A 17,813-nucleotide genomic window follows, 5' to 3' on the forward strand; every position below is an offset into this window, starting at 1 on the left:
GTTCAGCACAGTCCCCGCCCCCAGAAGCTCCGCCCTTCTCCTGAGGCTAGGAGAGCGCCGGCACCGCCCCTCGTAGGTGACCCTACCCCTGTCATAAGCTCCGCCCCGCCATAGTTTGCCAGCAATGGCCACGCCCTTCATCCTGTGCCCCGCCCCTCTCCGGGCTCCAAGGGCGCCGGCACCGCCCCTCGCTCCCAGAATGCCGTGCGGCAGCGGCGGCGCGGCGGGCGGAGCCGGGAGGCGGGGAAGCTGTGGCCGTGTGAGCGTGAGGAGCCGCCGCCACCGCCTCCTCGCTGTCCTCGTCCTCCTGGGCCCCTGCGTCGCGGGCCGCGCGCTGCCCTGGAAGAGACGTCGCCTCGCCTGCCTCCGCCTCCCTCTCGCCGCGCCGCTCCCGCCTCCTGCTCCTGCGTTGCGGGCTCCAGCGGAACCCGGAACGGCCGTCCGCCTCCCCCGCCCTCCGCCGCCCCCTCGGCGGCTTCCTCTTCAGCCCCGGGCCAGAGCGCAGTGTCGGCGGCGGCCGGTTCAGGCGGCGACTCGCGCTTCTTCGGGCGGCGGCGCTTGGCCATGTCGTGTCGGGGAAGGTAATGAGCCGCAGAGCCCCGGGGTCTCGGCTGAGCAGCGGCGGCGGCGGCGGCGGCACACAAGTACCCGCGGAGCTGGAATGACTGGCAACCCAGGTGGGTGACCGCGTCGAGCCTCGCCTGGAGCTGGCCGAGGCCTAGGCCCGTGGGACTGAGAGGCGCGGCCTAGGCCCGCCGCCCGTGGAGCCGGGCGCGGCTTCCTGGGTGTCCTCCGGGTCTGGCCGAGCAGGAAGGCCGCAGCCAGCCGAGGCCTCTGTGCCCGGCTGCCTGCCTCTGCCCGAGGGCTGGAGCAGTGGTTCCGGGCTTGGGTCGAGGAGGAGGTTCCGCTGCCATCTCCCTCCGTTTTGAGATTTGAGGTCCAGGAACTCTCCCTCCCTGTTAGCCATTAACTTCCTCGGTTTCTCCTCGTCTAGTCCCCACGCGAAAAGACCATCTTAACTCTGCTCCCTTCTGCACTCCCACGTGTTAATTAATGTATTTTAAAAGCCCCGAACTCCAACCGAGGCCTTCCTCTGACTTTAGGCAGGACGTTAGTCAGCCAAAAGATGAGATTCTAGACTGTGAATGGAACCGACCTAGTCTGGCACTGGGGAATTTTAAGTTTTCCCTAACTGCAGAAACAGTAGTTCTGTTGAACAGCAATTTACCTAGACACTTGGAAGTGAATTGGGACACGCAGGAGTAGAGAAGTTTTCTCCTGCATGTAGGAGTTGGGATCTGGTTGGACTTCAAAATTTTAGGATCATTAACTCGAAAGAAAAAGTTATTTCCAGTCAGGTCTTTCTGATTATGAACCGGTTGTGCTTAACTTAGGTTCTATTCTTTGCTGAGTAAAAGCATCATGTATTCAGTGACTACTTGAGTTTGAATACGGTGCCTAGAACTTCCTAAACGTTTAAACCTGTATTTCGGTAGTAGTTGATGCATTCTTTGGAGTACACTCCATTGTAATTGTTCAGAAATTGGACACATGAATAGAAAGTACACACGTTTTGGGGGTTGGACTTGCTTTCTAGAACGGTTTGGACTTGAAGGACTTTATGAGAGTTTAGAATGTAACATTCTAAGAGTTGGTAGAGAAATTAAAATGATCTTTGGTTAGTAGGGGTACACTTAGTTTTCTCTATTGTGCATTCCTAAACAGTCTATTGAGAACTGATGTTTGTGACTAAATGATTTTAAAAATGAATGCCTGTGTCTGGAATTGAGATATGAAGCTGTTAAAAGGGTTTGCAAAATCGTAGCTTTGTCTTGCCCTGTATGAGGGTTTGTGCAGTGTGTTAAAATAAGTTGACTAATTATTTACATTGACATGCTTTGATATTTTTACTTTTATTGAAATGTTTGAAAATTGATATTAAGCAGCTAACATTAGATGATAAATGAATTTTAATTTGATTTTTCATAGAGCTCTTATTTAAAAATGGATTGTACAGCCAAGCATGGTGGCACACACCTTTAATCTCTGAAACTGGGAGGCAGAGGCAGGTGGATCTCTTGAGTTTTGAGGCCAGTCTGGTCTTCAAGAGTTTCAGGACAGCCACTGCTGTTACACAGAGAAACCCTGTCTAGAAAACAAACAGAAAATGGATTCTACTACTTTTGTGCATCATGACTTGTATATTTAAGAGAACTTAATAATTCTTTAGAAGAATGAGATGCTCTTCTCAAATATAGCTTTTGGAAAACAGCAGCTTACAGTTCTAAATCACAAAGTTACAGCTACATGATGGGGTCACCCGATTTCTTAGTTTGACAGATACAAAGCAGAATGGTTTATACAGTTAAGGAAGATGTACATAGGTTCTTAATGTTGCCAATGTTTCAGGTGCTTTTTTTTTTTTTTGGCTGAGTGAGTGTGTATGGGGAAAGGGTGAAAACTTTATGAGCTCTGATTGGGTAGGAGGTACTATGAGATGCACACTTGGCTCTATGGAGTAGCAGTTTACAAGGCTGGAAATACTTGTTTTTGTTTTTTTTTTTTTTCCTTTTTTCAATACAGGGTTTCACGTGTAGTCCTGGCTGTCCTGGAACTTGCTCTGTAGATCAGACTGGCCTGGGACTCAGAGGTCTGCCTGTCTCTGTTTCCTGAATGCTGGGATTAAAGGTGTTTGTTACCATGCCTGGGTGCTTTTTTGTTATAGAGAAAACAGGAATATAGACATACTCCATAACATAACTTGATTTATTAGTAAGGTGGCCACGATTGATGTGCTAAATAGCCAGTGGAAAAAACTCATGTTTCTAGATCATAATTTTCATAGTAAAGTTAGAGCTCATCCTCTTTCCTTTACAGAAAGATGATGCAGCTGCTAATAACACTATGGAAGTTATCTTCTCATGTGGCCCAGTGTGAGATACTTAACCATATATTTTCAAGTGCAAAAAGACTGTATAGTTCATTCAAATCTTTTTTTTAATGTTAGTTTATTTTTGTGGGCATTTCTCTGCATTGAGTAGATCAGTGAGTAGAGAGCAGCAGTATGTCTCTTTTTCTACCGTGTGGATTCTGTCTATTTAACTGAGGTCATCAGGCTTGATAGCAAGTGCCTTTACTTGGGGAGCCATCTTGCTGGCCCTTGAATCTTAAAATCACTTATTTTATATGTATTTATATGCCTGTAGTATAATATGTATGTGCACCAGGATCGCCAGGAGAAGTCAGAAGAGGGAGTTAGATTCTCTGGACTGAAGTTACAGGCAGCTATGAGTCATGTGGGTGCTGGGAACTAAACTCTGGTGCTTTGCAAGATCAGCAAATGCTCATAGCAGGTTCCCCCCCCCCCCAGGTTTTTTGTAGCAGAGGATGACCTTGAGCTCCTGATCCTGTTTCCACTTCCAGATGCTGGCATTATAACTGTGTTATCGACGGGTCTATTTTCACTCAAATAATTACCTTTTCTGTACCTTTTTCCTCTGATTTTTATGGAGAGGCAGGTGAGGAGGATTCGGGCAGTTAAGAAAGCCAATTCTTGGGTTGGGAATGCGGGAAGCAGCCCTGGGTTTGATCTCCAGCTACATAACCAGGGTGTGGTAGCACATACCAGTGATTCCAGCAACGATGTGGAGTTAGCAAGATCAGAAATTCAAGGTCATCTTCTGCTACATAGTGAGTTCCAGGCCAATCTGAGTTACACATACCCTGCCTCAAAACAACAGAAAAGAACAGTTCTTGTCAGCTTCTTTTAGTATTAGTTTGCCAGTTTGTCCTGTCAGTCATAGTAAAAGGAATTCCTTACATGAACATATCCATAGGAAGTGTTTCTGGTGGCTGAATAGGCTACTATGGTAAGGCAAGGCAATAGAGCAAGTTTACTGAGACCACTAAAAATAACTTTTTAAGAGTGTTTACTTACTGACCTTGTAGTCCTTACGGTCCTCCAAACCCCTCCCTCCAATAGGGTTTCTCTGTGTAGCTCTGGCTGCCCCTTGCTCTGTAGACCAGACCGGCCTTGAACTCAGAGATCTGCTTGCCTCTGCCTCCTGAGTGCTGGGATTAAGGGCATGCTGTAGTCTTTTTTTTTTTTTTTTTTTTTTTTAATTCACTGTACTGAACAAGAGCTCTGTGTACAGCTGTGGTGCCATATACCTGTCTGTAATCTCAGTACTTGGGAGACAGAGTCGGGAGGATCGTAAATTTTAGGCTGTATAGTTAGACTCTGTTTTGCAAAGAAAAAGAAATGAGTGGTGTTAGATTAGTCTTATTACTTACTTGCAACCTGTGAATATCTCAGACAAAAAGGTGAAAAGATTTTGGAATTTTCCTGGGTATCTTTTTGGTTTTTTTTACTCCACACAGAAAAACTGGGATGGTAGGTTTTTGTTTGTTTTGTTTTCCATTTTGTGCTGAAAAGAGACCTATCATTGCCAATAGCCAGAGTCTGTCATTTTCTGGATTTTACCTATTTGGGAAATACCTAGCTGTACGATCAGAATGCTTCAAAAGTTTTTTGAGCTGGGTATAGTGGTACACGCCTTTAATCCCGGCACTCCAGAGCAGAGGCAGATGGATCTTTTTGAGTTCGTGGCCAGCCAAGACTACATTGTGTGACCTTGTCACAAACAAACAAAATTTTCTTTTTTTCGAAGGGGATTGGCCAGCGGGTATCTAGAAGTACTTAGCACCAGGTCTGTGACCTGAGTTTGATATCCAGAAACAACTTCGTGGTGGAAGGTACGAACCAACCCCTGTAGGTGACTTCCACATAAGCACAGAGGCACACATGCTCCTGCACATGTATGCCCACGCTCCTTTGGGGGACACACACACACACACACACACACACAGGAGAGAAGAGAGAGAATAAATTAAAAAATAGCTAAAATTTTTTTTTGACATAGGGTTTCATAAAGCCTTTCTGATCCTGAGAACCAACCTTAAAACTCTTTGTCTTCATCGATTGTGCCACAAGTTCAGCCAGGATTCTTTGTTTTAAAGTTAAATGTGTAATTAATTGTTGTATATTTTAATATTCTAAATTGACATTGACTAATTGACATTGACTAATTGACATAGAAGTTAAACATAGGTTAACTCATTTTTTTTTTTTTTTTAAGAGTAGGCTGGAGAGATGGCTCAGTGGTTAAGAATACTTCCCGTTCTTTCACAGGGTCTAAGTAAGATCAGTTCCCAACACTCACTCTGTTTTTTTTTTTTTTTTTTTTTTTTTTTTTTTCCCTGTCTGGTTTTTGAGGACAGGGTTTCTGTTGTGTAGCCCTGCCTGTTCTGGAACTTGTTCTGTAGACCAGGCTGGCCTCAAACTCACAGAGATTTGCCTGCTTCTGGCTCCACTGGATCTGAACACATACACAATAAATAAAAAGTAAAATAAATATTGGAAAAAGAAGAATGCGTGCAATAGATCTTATTCCAGTACTTGGGAATCTTTATTTAAAACTCTCTCTCTCTCTCTCTCTCTCTCTCTCTCTCTCTCTCTCTCTCCCTCCCTCCCCCTCCCTCCTTCCCCCCTCTCTCTCCTCCTCACTATTGTGTGACTTCAGGTCTTTCTCCCTCAACCTTGAGTCGTCAGAGTTACTGGTATGTGTCATAGGACCCTTATATTTTTAGGCTTCTAAATGGGTAAAACAGTATTAGGACTAGTTACCATTTTTAGTAGGTAAGTCGAAGTTCTCAGGAGTACAAAATTCCATGTGAAAGATCAAAAGATAGAAGTGAGCTGGGCAGTGGTGGCCCACACCTTTAATTCCAGCACTCAGGAGGCAGAAACAGGCAGATCTGAGTTTGAGACCAGCATGGTCTACAGAGCTAGTTCCAGGATAGGCTCCAAAGCTACAGATAAACCCTGTCTCAAAAAAAAAAAAACAAAAACAAAAAACAAAAAAAGGGTTGTGAAGTTGTGAAATTAGAGTTAGGTATGTATGTCTGATAAAAAAATTGAATTTTTAAGATGGACAGTGTTGGCACATGCCTTTAATTCCAGCTCTTGGGAGGCAGAGACAGATAGATCTGAAAGTTTGAGTAGCCTGTTCTGCAGAACTAGTTTCAGGACAGCTAGGGCTACACAAAGAAACTCAATAAACAAAGCAAACAGAAGTTGGACTTTTACTTTGGAGACAGGGGTCTCACTATTATAGCCCAGGTGCCTTTTTTATTTCCTCCCAAGACAGTGGTTTGTTTTTTTTTTTTTTTTTTTTTTGTGTGTGTGTGTGTGTGTTGTGTGTGTGTGTGTGTGTGTGTGTGTGTGTGTGTGTGTGTGTGTGTGTGTGTGTGTGTGTGTGTGTGTGTAGCCCTGGTTGTCCTGGAACTCACTCTGTAGACCAGATCCTCTGCCTCCGGAGTGTTGGGATTAAACATGTGCTCCACCATTGCCACCATCACCTGGTGGCTGCCAGAATGGTTTTAATCACTTGCTCAATTAACTTCTGGAGTGCTAGGATTACAACACAGGTGGGCAGGGTCTCTGCATAGCCCTTGCTGGCCTGGAAATCCCTTTGTAGAATATACTAGTCTGCAGTTCTGCCTGCCTCTGCCTCCTAAGTGCTGGGAGTAAAGGCTAAAGGCATGTCCCACCTCAACTGGCTGAGACAGGATTTTTGAGACCAGAGTTGTTTTCTACTTTTTGTTAGTTGGTACTAAAAATCCCTATTTTAAATTTTTAGAGATAATAAAATAGTTTTAACTGTGTGAAAATGTTCTCACCAGTATATATTGATACTTTTTGGGGATATTTTTTACTTGCAAGTGAGAAATCATCAGAAAGGCTTTTTTTGTTGTTGTTGTTTATCGAGACAGGGTTTTTCTGTGTAGCTTTGGAGTGTATCCTGGCACTCGCTCTGGAGATCAGGCTGGCCTCGAACTCACGGAGAGCTGCCTGCCTCTGCCTCCCGAGTGCAGGGATTAAAGGCATGTGCCACCAACGCCCGGCTCAGAAAGCCTTTAAAGTGGCAGCACAGGCTATATACGGTGCCTTATCTACATGGGTTTGTTCATAAAAATTACCGAACTGTTCTAATAAAAAATGGTAAAGCATATAGATTGAATGTTACAGTGCTAGTGTATCTATTTCTATATTTGATATGTGGAGTTTCAGACTTGGGGACTTAGAGAGGATGGAAGGCTATACAGTTGAGTGGAACATATTCTGGTCTCTGATGACACTGCATGCACATCAGTGGTGTGATGAAATTGATCTGTACAGTTTTCATAGTAAGCTTGGAGAAAATCTGAATCAAAGACTGCTGTAAAATGCAAACTCTCACTGATAAATTCTCTTGTTTAGTTAGAAGCAGGATGCCTGTGAGGAGTAAGACAAGTAATGGTGAAGCCAAAGAGCCGGACTGGAACTGTATTGTTGGCTTTGGTCACAGTTCAAGTGTAATTGGAATGACTTGAGCTGTTAAAATTTGCCAACAGCAGAGTTAGGAAGATTCAGTCTGTTGTTGTGTTTTTTTTTTCCCCCTGAGACATGGTTTCTCTGTGGCTTTGGAGACTGTCGTATCCTGGAACTAGCTCTTGTAGACCATGCTGGTCTCAAACTCACAGATATCTACCTGCCTCTGCCTCTGCCTCTGCCTCTCCCTCTGCCTCTCCCTCTGCCTCTCCCTCTCAAGTGCTGGTGCACACCACCACCGCCCGGTCAGTCTGTTGTTTCTTGAAGGGTGTGTATCTGTAAGCACAGTCGGGAAGGCCTAGACATAAGGCTGCTGAGGACCTAAGCCATGTATTCCATATTCTGTTTATAGTGCATGGTTGAAGCTCAGGCAAAACTGTTCCCAATATGTGGGAACTTGGGCTAGCAGAAACCCTTCATTTGTTGTCTATTGTTGGCTAAGTATGATCACTTAGCTGAGTCTTTCCCCTTTTCCACACTTGTCACCTTAGGAAACATGACATGTCACACCCGTAAAACAGATGTGACCACAGTACCTTTTTAGGAACATTGGATTCTCACATCACTAGGGTTTTCTGCTTTCCCTGTCCTAATTACCAAAAACAGACCTGTGGAGTTCCTGTCATTGAATTGTCCTTGATGGAGTCACAAAAACTGTTTCAGTTCTTTTCACACTGTCATTATTTTGATTACTTAGAATTGCTTCATTTTCTCAGTGCTTGTTTTATTTTTGGAACTACAAAATAAAATAGACTTCTTTCTTGTATAAAGACCTAAAAGCAGAATTTGTAGGGTTTTTTTTATATAGTTTAATCCCTATACACAATAGTCCAGCTTACTATATTTTTGTTTTTTCTTTAGAGTGAAACCAACTTGCTTACTCAGAATTGTTTGGCTTTAGAAAGTTCTGCTCCCTTTCTGTTTGCTTATTGAGTGATCATCCATCATCTATCATATATGTATGGTTCTTCTTTTGCGGGGGGGGGGGGGGGTGTTTCCTCTAACAGTCCTAGCTGTTCTGGAACTTGCTTTGTAGACCAGGCTGGGCTTAAACTCAGAGATTCACTTGCTACTGCTTCCTGAGAGCTGTGATTATAGGCATGCGAACCACATTCTTGAGTTACTTTTTTTTTTTTTTTTTTTGATGGATGTGCATACCTCTATGACTATCATTCCCAACAAAGGACAGGTTTTTCCATTGGATTACCACCACCTGACCCTGCCAGCAACAGTATATGGTGAGAGCATTCATTGACTTTCTTTTTTTAAATTTATTTTTATTTAAATTAGAAACAAGCCTACTTCACATGTCAATCCCAGCTCCCTCTCCCGCCCTTCTTCCCCTGACCCCCCCCATTGACTTTCTTAAAAAACATTTTTAATTGTGTGTGTAAGGATAACTCTTTGCGACAAACTGCCCTAGCCCCACTGTCATGTGGGTGCCCAAAATAACACACAGAGACTTAAATTAGGTACAATGCTGCTGGCCAGTGACTAAGAGTTCTTATTTTCTAGCTCTGTCTTAAGTATCAACCATAACTATTAATCTATATATTTTATAAGACTTATCTTATTGAGGATGCTGGCGGAATGCATCCTCTTCCCGTGATCACATGGTGACTTCACAGAGAAGAGAGGAGGAGGAAGAGAGCGATTTCCTGCTTGTCCCTGCTTATAGTCTGAGTCTGCCTGCTATGTCACTTCCTGCCTGGATCACAAGCCTTTTCTTTACTACATTTCCCAGAATCCTCCTCAACTCCTAGTCCTGCCTAACTTGCTTCCTTATTGGCCAACAGTACTTTATTTATCAACTAATAAGACAAACATACACAGAAGGACCTCCCCCATCCTGTGTGTACACCTCATCTCAATTGTTTGAGGCTGTTACATGTGGCATTAAGAACTTTACCAAATGTGCCATCTTTCTGGCCCTAGTTTGAAATCTTTTGCAGAGAGAACATCTTTATATGTTGTGTCAGGATTTATTATTAGACTAGTCTTTTTTAGATTTTTGGACCGTACTGTATTCAATGTATATTTGTTAACTATTGTTATAAACATTGCTTGGTGTATCTCAAGTTTTGAAATGTTTCAGGTGGTAGACCCATTTTCTGGTGTCTGAGTGCTGGAAAGCATAGGCGGTCCTTGTCTGGCTAGGCTTATTCTAGGTGCTTCAGATTCCTGGTCCTCTAGCCACACTCTTGATTTTTTTCCTTTTTCTCAGCTTCCTTTGACTCCTAACCCAGATCCTTCTGTCTCTGTGATCTGTCCTCTTTCCAAAGTTTATAGCTGGTTCAGTGAAAGCCAACACATGCTTACCACATCAGTAACCCATTTTGTTACCCTAACTAGATTTTCTTGCCTTCCTGCCTTCCTGCCTTCCTGCCTTCCTGCCTTCCTGCCTTCCTGCCTCCCTGCCTCCCTGCCTCCCTGCCTGCCCTGCCTCCCTGCTCCCTCCTCCCTGCCTCCCTGCCTCCCTGCCTCCCTGCCTCCCTGCCTGCCTCCTTCCCTGCCTCCCTGCCTCCCTGCCTCCCTGCCTCCCTGCCTCCCTGCCTCCCTGCCTCCCTGCCGCCTGCCTCCCTGCCTGCCTCCTCCCTGCCTCCCCTCCCCTGCCTCCCTGCCCTCCCTGCCTCCCTGCCTCCCCTGCCTCCCTGCCCCTCCCCTGCCTCCCCTCCCTGCCTGCCTCCCTGCCTCCCCTCCCTGCCTCCCTGCCTCCCTGCCTCCCTGCCTCCCTGCCTGCCCCCTGCCTCCCTGCCTCCCTGCCTCCCTGCCTCCCTGCCTCCCTGCCTCCCTGCCTCCCTGCCTCCCTGCCTCCCTGCCTCCCTGCCTCCCTGCCTCTTCTTCTTTCTTCTTTCTTCTTCACAGGATTTCTCTGTGTAGCTTTGGGGGCTGTCCTGGAACTTGGTCAGTAGACCAGGTTGGCCTCAGAGAGATCTGCCTACTTCTGCCTCCTGAGTGCTGGGATTAAAGGCATATACCATCACCACTCTAATTGGTGTTTAGGTTGAAGAGAACAGATCCAGTTATCCCCCCCCCCTTGTGTGTGTGTACATGCATGTCTGTATGTCTTATTTGCCCTGAGGCACCTCCTCATCCCAGCCCCTTGTTGCCATATGCAGTTTACAATTGTTCTTACTGTAAAGTGGTAGCTGCAGCTACTGTGAAGCATTTCCTTCCCAGGGTGTTCAGCCTGGCTAAGAGTGTTAAGAGGGATTCAGACTTTTTTAACACTATATCCTGGGTTTTCTTTATAGTTCTTTAATCATTACCCCAAATATTCTTTTTTTTTTGGGGGGGGTTTCGAGACAGGGTTTCTCTGTGGCTTTGGAGGCTGTCCTGGAACTAGCTCTTGTAGACCTGGCTGGTCTTGAACTCACAGAGCCTGCCTCTGCCTCCTGAGTGTTGGGACTAAAGGCGTGCGCCACCAATGCCCGGCTAAATACTCAGTTTTGTATTCCTCAGTTAAGCATAATGTATGTGGATCTTCTGTAAGTCATGTTTTACATCTATATCCCCTTCCTCCCTGCTAGTGCATCAAAAATAGTATAGGGTCTCACTATCTAGCCCTGGCTGGCTTGAACTCAAAGAGATCCTCTACCTCTGCCTCCCTAGTGCTGGGATTAAAGATGTTTAGCAACATACCTGGCTTTATTCTATTTGAATGTCAGTATAGTTGTTCCTTGCTATCTGTAGACAGGGTCTTGGCTTCAAGACTCCACTCAAATAACCAAATTCTCAGATGCCAATATACCTTCTTTAAAAATAGCATAATATTTGGTAATGGACACTTTAGAGCAGGTGTTTTCAACCTGTGGATTGAGACCTCTCTAAAGCATCTCTGGATGCCTTATGCACCTATTGCTATGTCAGTGTGCATCCATCAGAAAATGATGGAAAATAAATCCCACTGTATTCTGCTAGTACATATGCAGTGTTTCATGTATACTTTGGTCATAGATCATAGTTGGTAGAGGTGGGACTTGGAGTCCTCAGGTTTGTTTCTATTTTTACATAGTTCCTGAGTTGATAAACCTCTTGTCTCAGGCAGCATTTGGAGGGGACTTGTCCCTCCTAAAGCAGGCAGTTAGCCCAAGGCAGCAAATTAAACAGCTAATCAGGCAGCTCGAGGAGTCAGTGGTTTTTGGTAGCCAGGTCTTAAATAGAAGGAAGGATATGGTAATTAAGATTCTTAGGTCTTACTAGTCTAGAAAAATACCTTGCTTATATTTTGAAATTCTTTTACACATTGGCCTCTTACCCCACATCTGCTGTATCTATACATTACTAGTTTAAACAGTCCATTCACTAAAATATTAAGTATTGGGTTGAAGTTGCTGATGTCACTTTAGAATGCCTGGGGGAATTTTAGATCTTCACTTGATTGGAGAAATAAAACCCTGATTTTTCCAGAGCCAGCAGTTTCTGAAACAGTGCATTGCTACATTCATTAATGTCTGTATCCTTTCAAAAAGTGAAATTGTATTCTGGTTAGAAATGATTTCTTGCAAGCTAGTATTTATTCATGTTATTCATCATATAGCTAGGACCATTCCTTTTTTTTTTCTGACTAGGACACAGATATCACAGAATTAATTAATATCAATATTTAGTTGTAAAGAAAGCATCCTAGAATTTGTTGTATAAAGATCAGTTGTATTTCTTGCCTGTCTTTACTGCTCTTAGGGTTCCCTGAGGAAAAATGAAAACTGAGTAGGTTCTCAGTGCCATCAGGCCCATGGAAATTGAGACAAGAGTGCTTATTCAGAAGCTGGATTTAAATGGACCCACAGATTGTATTCTACTAAGAATGATTATGTCATTGTTTGGAATGTTAGCAGCACTCCAATACTCAATATTGTGTTACATTTTGAAAATACCAAAGTTATAAATGAACTTAGTAATAATTAAGGGTATGTGTAGTAGTCGTCTCACTGTAAAACCAAGTTTTCTTTAAAAATTTTTCTTTCATTTGTGTATGGGAACTCAGGTGTGCATATTGCAAACATGGTTGAAGGTCAGAGACCAATTTTGTGGAATTTGTTCTTCCACTTTTGGTCTCGATCAAATTCAGGTTATCATTCAGGTTTACATGGCAAGTGCTTTTACCTATAGAGATACTTTTTTGGGGGGAGGGAGGGTTTCTTTGTGTAGCTTTGGAAGTTGTCCTGGAACTCACTGTGTAGACCAGGCTGGCCCGAAATCACAGAGATCTGACTGCCTCTGCCTCTTTTGTTTTTTGCTTTTTCAGCTTTGGCTGACTTCAAATCTGAAATCTTCCAGCCTCAGCTTCATACATGATGGTATCGCAGGTTTGCGACTACATACCTGCTTTTGAAATGCACTCTTTGGACTATTTTGAAATACAAACCACATTGCTTCTGACAATAATTATTCTGTTTTGTCAGGTATCTAAAAACATTTTTCCATTTGAGATTTTGTACTCTTTGACAAGCCACTTCCCTTCCCCATTTTTCTGGTCCACTTAAAAGTCCATTGCAGTTGATTAGAGGCCTGTCATTTCAAGTGCACTGGAGGCTGAGGTAGGTGGATGGAAGGTTCAAGGCCAGTTTGGGTAACTTAGTAAGACCCTGACTCAGAATAAAAGGATGGAGATAGTGGTGGTATATTGGCTTAGGATGCATGATTCCTCAGGTTTGATCCTGAGGCAACAAGGAAGGTTCACTTGCCTGTATTAGCATTGGCAGTAGAAATAGAATCATGATGTTTTAGAACCTATCTCATGTGCTATTTATTTTTAAAACCTGTTCATGTTCTCTATTGATTCTTTATAAGGAGAGACTGGTATCATGAATTAGCAGAGTAAGAATGGGATGACAGAAACTTTCAGTTGGTGTATGATCTGAAGATCAGATACAGGTTAAAGATAATATTTGGGAAATTTCTCCCAAACTGTTAAAAGTGCCACATTAATGCTGTGTGAGTTGCTGTGTCTTAATCACATTATTTTTTTGCAGTGCTGGGGATGGAACTGAGGGTCTTGTTCATGCTAAGCAGATCCTCTACTACAGAGCTACTCTCACCCAATCCCCAGATTTGGAATTTTAAAGAACATTATGTTGTTGTCTCTAAATGCTTTAGAAGAGTGTTACACACACACACACACACACACACACACACACACACACACACACACACACACGTATGCACATAAATATTTTCTTTGTATGAGAATGTATGTTGTGGTTATAAAATTTTGGTGAATTTGCATTATTTTTTAAAGGATGTATTGACATCAAGACAATTTCTTGTTAAGTATGGCATGTGGCATTCATGGTGTTGCTTGCATAGTTATAAAATATGGTGGTGTTGGATTGGTTGCATTGTAGTATGATGGCAGTGTTCCCTAGTCTATGTCCTTCAAGCTAGAAGCCAGTAGATCTCCTAACTTTCCCTTTCATGTCTCAACCATTCACTCTTTAAGAACTTGGTACCATGTGCATGATGGCACATGCTTGTAATCTCAGTACTCAGGATACAGAGGAGGTTAGATCTCTGATTTCAAGGCTCTCCTGTTCTACATAGGAAGTTCAGGCCAGCCAAGGGCTTCATATTGAGACCTTGTCCCAGAAACAATAAACAAAACAAACAAACAGAAGAACTTGGGGGGGGGGCGGTGGGGAGAACTGGCTACTAGTTGAAAGTATAAGCCAGGGAAAATAATCTTAATTTTTGTAACTTTGGATACATTGGAGAGCAGGGATATGGATTAATTGATGGAGTGGGTAAGGTTTATACGTGTTTATAGTGTGTGCTTTGCTTAACTTTCATCATAAAGTTAGAAACTAATTCTTCTAAGAATATTGTTGAATCTAGCCGGTGGTGGTGGCTCACACCTTTAATCCCAGCACTGGGGAGGCAGAGGCAGGTGGATCTCTGAGTTCGAGACCAGCCTGGTCTACAAGAGCGAGTTCCAGGACAGCCTCCAAAAGCCACAGAGAAACCCTGTCTCGAAAAACCAAAACAAAAAAAAAAAACAAAACCATGGTTGAATCTTTCCTGTGCTCTGGGAAAGTTGCATTCTGTGGTGGTACAGCTTTCCATCCTTTGTGTGTCTTTGTCATAGTTATTGTCATAGCTGTTCCCTTCCTCCTCCCCTCCCTCACTCTCTGTAGTCTAGCTGTCCTAGAACTCAATCTGTAGACCAGGATGGCCTCAGACTCACAGAGATCCATCTGCCACCACCAACAGGCCCCTTGAGTCTTCTAAACAGAGATGATTGATTGAGGCAGCATATCAATGTATGGATATGTGTGTACTATTAGGCAGATTTTCAGTTTTATAAATCTATTTCAGTTAGCAAATGATGCCTCTTCTAAGGAGCGTCATGTCTAGAAATACTGTTTTACTGGTTTTTTCTCTTATAAGGGGAATTTAAAAAGTTACTTATTTTAAATTAAATGTGATTAAATATAAGAAAAATGGAGTTTATAGACTTTGTAAGTTTGAAATAACTTACTAGGTGGGTTTAAGTTGTTTTCTAGCTTCCTTTGTTTAAGCTAAATGTTGCTTGTTAGTATTTCTGACGCCTGCTGAGTGCAGCTGGGGCCCCATCCCTGGCTATGCTGCTGCTTTCTGAGTTTTAGTAAGTTCTGTGCAAACTCTCTTCAGTTAGTGACTATTCCGGTGGTAGAATAGTGTGGTTATTTTGTGTCTTTCCTTTATAGTTGATTTATGATGTGCCTTCTGAGTTTCATGAGATTTTTTTTTTTAATAAAAAAGTTTTTAAAATGTTTGTGTGTAGCTGGGCGTTGTTGGCACATGCCTTTAATCCCAGCACTCAGAGGTAGGAGGATCTCTGTGAGTTTGAGACCAGCCTGGTCTACAAGAACTAGTTCCAGGATAGCCTTCAAAGCCACAGAGAAACCCTGTCTTGAAAAACCAAAATAGATAAAGTTTGTGTGTGTGTGCTCTACAGCAAGTATATGAGGATCAGTGGGAGTTGCAGCTTTTCCTTTATCAAGTGTGTCCTGGAAGGGGCATTGAACTTAGTTCTTAGTTCATCAGGTTTTGTTATTGTTATTATTTTTTTTTTTTTTAGAAATTATTTTATGTGTGTGGGTATTTTGCTTGCATGTGTGTCTGTGTACTACATTCATGCAGTGCTCTCAGAAGCCAGAGGAAGGCATTGGATTCCCTAGAACTGGAGGCACAAATGGTATGAGCTGTCATGGTGGGGCTGGGGGTGGTGGTGTTGGGGTGGCTGGAAATTGAAGCCAGGTCTTCTGGAAGAGCAGCTAGTGCTCTTAACTGCAGAGACATCCTCACCAGCTGTGCCATCCTACCAGCCTGCATTTGTTTTTTAAATAGTGGTTAGAAACCTGTTTGCTACCCCAGAATGTTTTAGGAGATGTGTACTGTGGGTATTGCTAGAGATGTTGAATCAGTCTATTTAAAAATTCACTTGCTGTTTTTGTATGATATTTATTGGCAAACTTAGAATTTTTTATGGATAAACTGAAAACTTCCCTAGATTATCTCTGGTAGTCTGTCTCTGTAGAGAACCACTGGTGTGGATTCTAAACTTAATGTCTTTTCTTGTTTGTCTTAATATTTAAATGTTACAAATTAAGCTGTATCAGGTAGTTGCTTAGAAGGGTAGATGCCCTTGACTGTGGTCTCTTATGATCATTTTACTTTCAGTTCTTTTTTTTTTTTTTTTTTTTTTGAATTAGAAACAAGATTGCTTTACATGACAATCCCCTTGTCCCTCCGGTCCTCCCCTTACCCCCCCCCAACTAAAACTCTACCTATCACACAAATATCCTTTCTGCTTCCCCTGGATGGTGAGGCCTTCCATAGGGTGACTTTGAGTTTTTTTTTTTTTTTTTAAGATTTTATTTATTTATTATGTATACAGCAGAGGGCACCAGATCTCATTCAAAGTGGTTGTGAGCCACCATGTAATTGCTGAGAATTGAACTCAGGACCTCTGGAAGAACAGTCAGTGCTCTTAACCACTGAGCGGTCTCTCCAGCCCGACTTTGAGTTCTTAATAAAGAGTTCTCTTGGGCCTGGAGAGATGGCTCGTCTGTTAAGAGCACTGGCTTCTCTTCCAGAGGTCCTGAGTTCAGTTCCCAGCCACCACATGGTAGCTCACAACCATCTATGATGAGATCTGGTGCACTCTCCTGGCATGTAGACATGCATGCAGGTAGAGCACTGTATATATAGCAAACAAAAAAATCTTTAACAAAAGTTCTCTCTTCTACTCCTTTTTCAGAACTACTCATTTTATATGTATAGTGTTTTGTTTGTATGTTTGTGTGCACTGTGCATGCCTGGTGCTGGAGAAGGTCAGAAGAAGGTGCCAGGTCCTCTGGTATTGAGTTACAGGTGCTTTTGAGTTGCTCTGTGGGTTCTGGGAATCAAACTTGGGTCCTCTGGAAGAATAGCCAGGGCTCTGAACAGATTCCATCTCTCCAGCCCAAGAAGTTGTTGTTGTTGTTGTTGTTGTTGTTTTAAAGTGTACATACCAAATTTCCAGCTGTGCTATCCTGAACACGCTATCTCATCCAAAAGTGACATGTCTAAATAACACATTTATCTGTCTTATTTATGTGCAAATGATATTTCATTTTTTTTGTTCAGTCTCACTTGTAATAAAGAAATGTAACATATTTTACATAGTATTTTTTTGGTTTGTTGTTTAAGACAGAAACTCACTGTGTAACTCAGGTTGTTTGTCTTTAAACTCCCTGTTTAATCCACCCAGTCTGGTGGTGCTTCTTTAGCAATGCTTAAAATTTTAATTTTGCATTACCTTGCAGTGTTTCATTAATGAGAATTTCAGTTATCAAGACAGACAATAGACTATTAAAAACTATGTAATTAGTATAATAATAATTATTTATTTTAAATGAGGTGCCCTGTTGACTACTTAAAAATTTCTTAGGCATTGATACTGGCAAGGTTGCTGTTGTGCTAAAAGTTTAGAACTGTTTTGTTGGTGTCAGTGGCAGCTATCTGTTCAAGTTTCTCTGGGTGCCTTGGCCAGATGCAGCTTTTATCTCCAGTTCCTCCTATGCACTATTTCCCAGGCCAGCAATTTGATTCATTGAATTGTAGTGACATTAAGCCATTGCCATAGCTTTTTTTTTTTTTTTTTTTTTTTTTTGGTTTTTCGAGACAGGGTTTCTCTGTGGCTTTGGAGGCTGTCCTGCAACTAGCTCTTGTAGACCAGGCTGGTCTCGAACTCAGAGATCCGCCTGCCTCTGCCTCCCTAGTGCTGGAATTAAAGGCGTGTGCCACCACCACCCAGCCTCATAGCTCTGTTTTTAAATTTTTTTTTTCCTCTTGTAAAACGAGTAAACATGGTGGGCAGTATAAGGCATGGTACATGAATTATTCAAAGCAAATCCTG

At 42.9% G+C, this 17,813-nt stretch overlaps 1 protein-coding gene across 1 annotated transcript in view; it reads left to right on the top strand.

Moving 5' to 3' along the window:
- Nucleotides 1-228: 228 nt before the first annotated feature.
- The window catches only part of Smg1 (SMG1 nonsense mediated mRNA decay associated PI3K related kinase), a 103,555-nt gene continuing 85,970 nt past the window's right edge, over nt 229-17,813 (top strand). Inside the window, 2 exon segments of the mRNA XM_027410155.2 lie at nt 229-626; nt 628-677. Coding sequence (XP_027265956.2) covers nt 585-626; nt 628-677 — 92 coding nt within the window. The 5' untranslated portion in view covers nt 229-584.

Source organism: Cricetulus griseus, chromosome 3 (assembly GCF_003668045.3).
Source record: "Cricetulus griseus strain 17A/GY chromosome 3, alternate assembly CriGri-PICRH-1.0, whole genome shotgun sequence".
Lineage (NCBI taxonomy): Eukaryota > Metazoa > Chordata > Mammalia > Rodentia > Cricetidae > Cricetulus > Cricetulus griseus.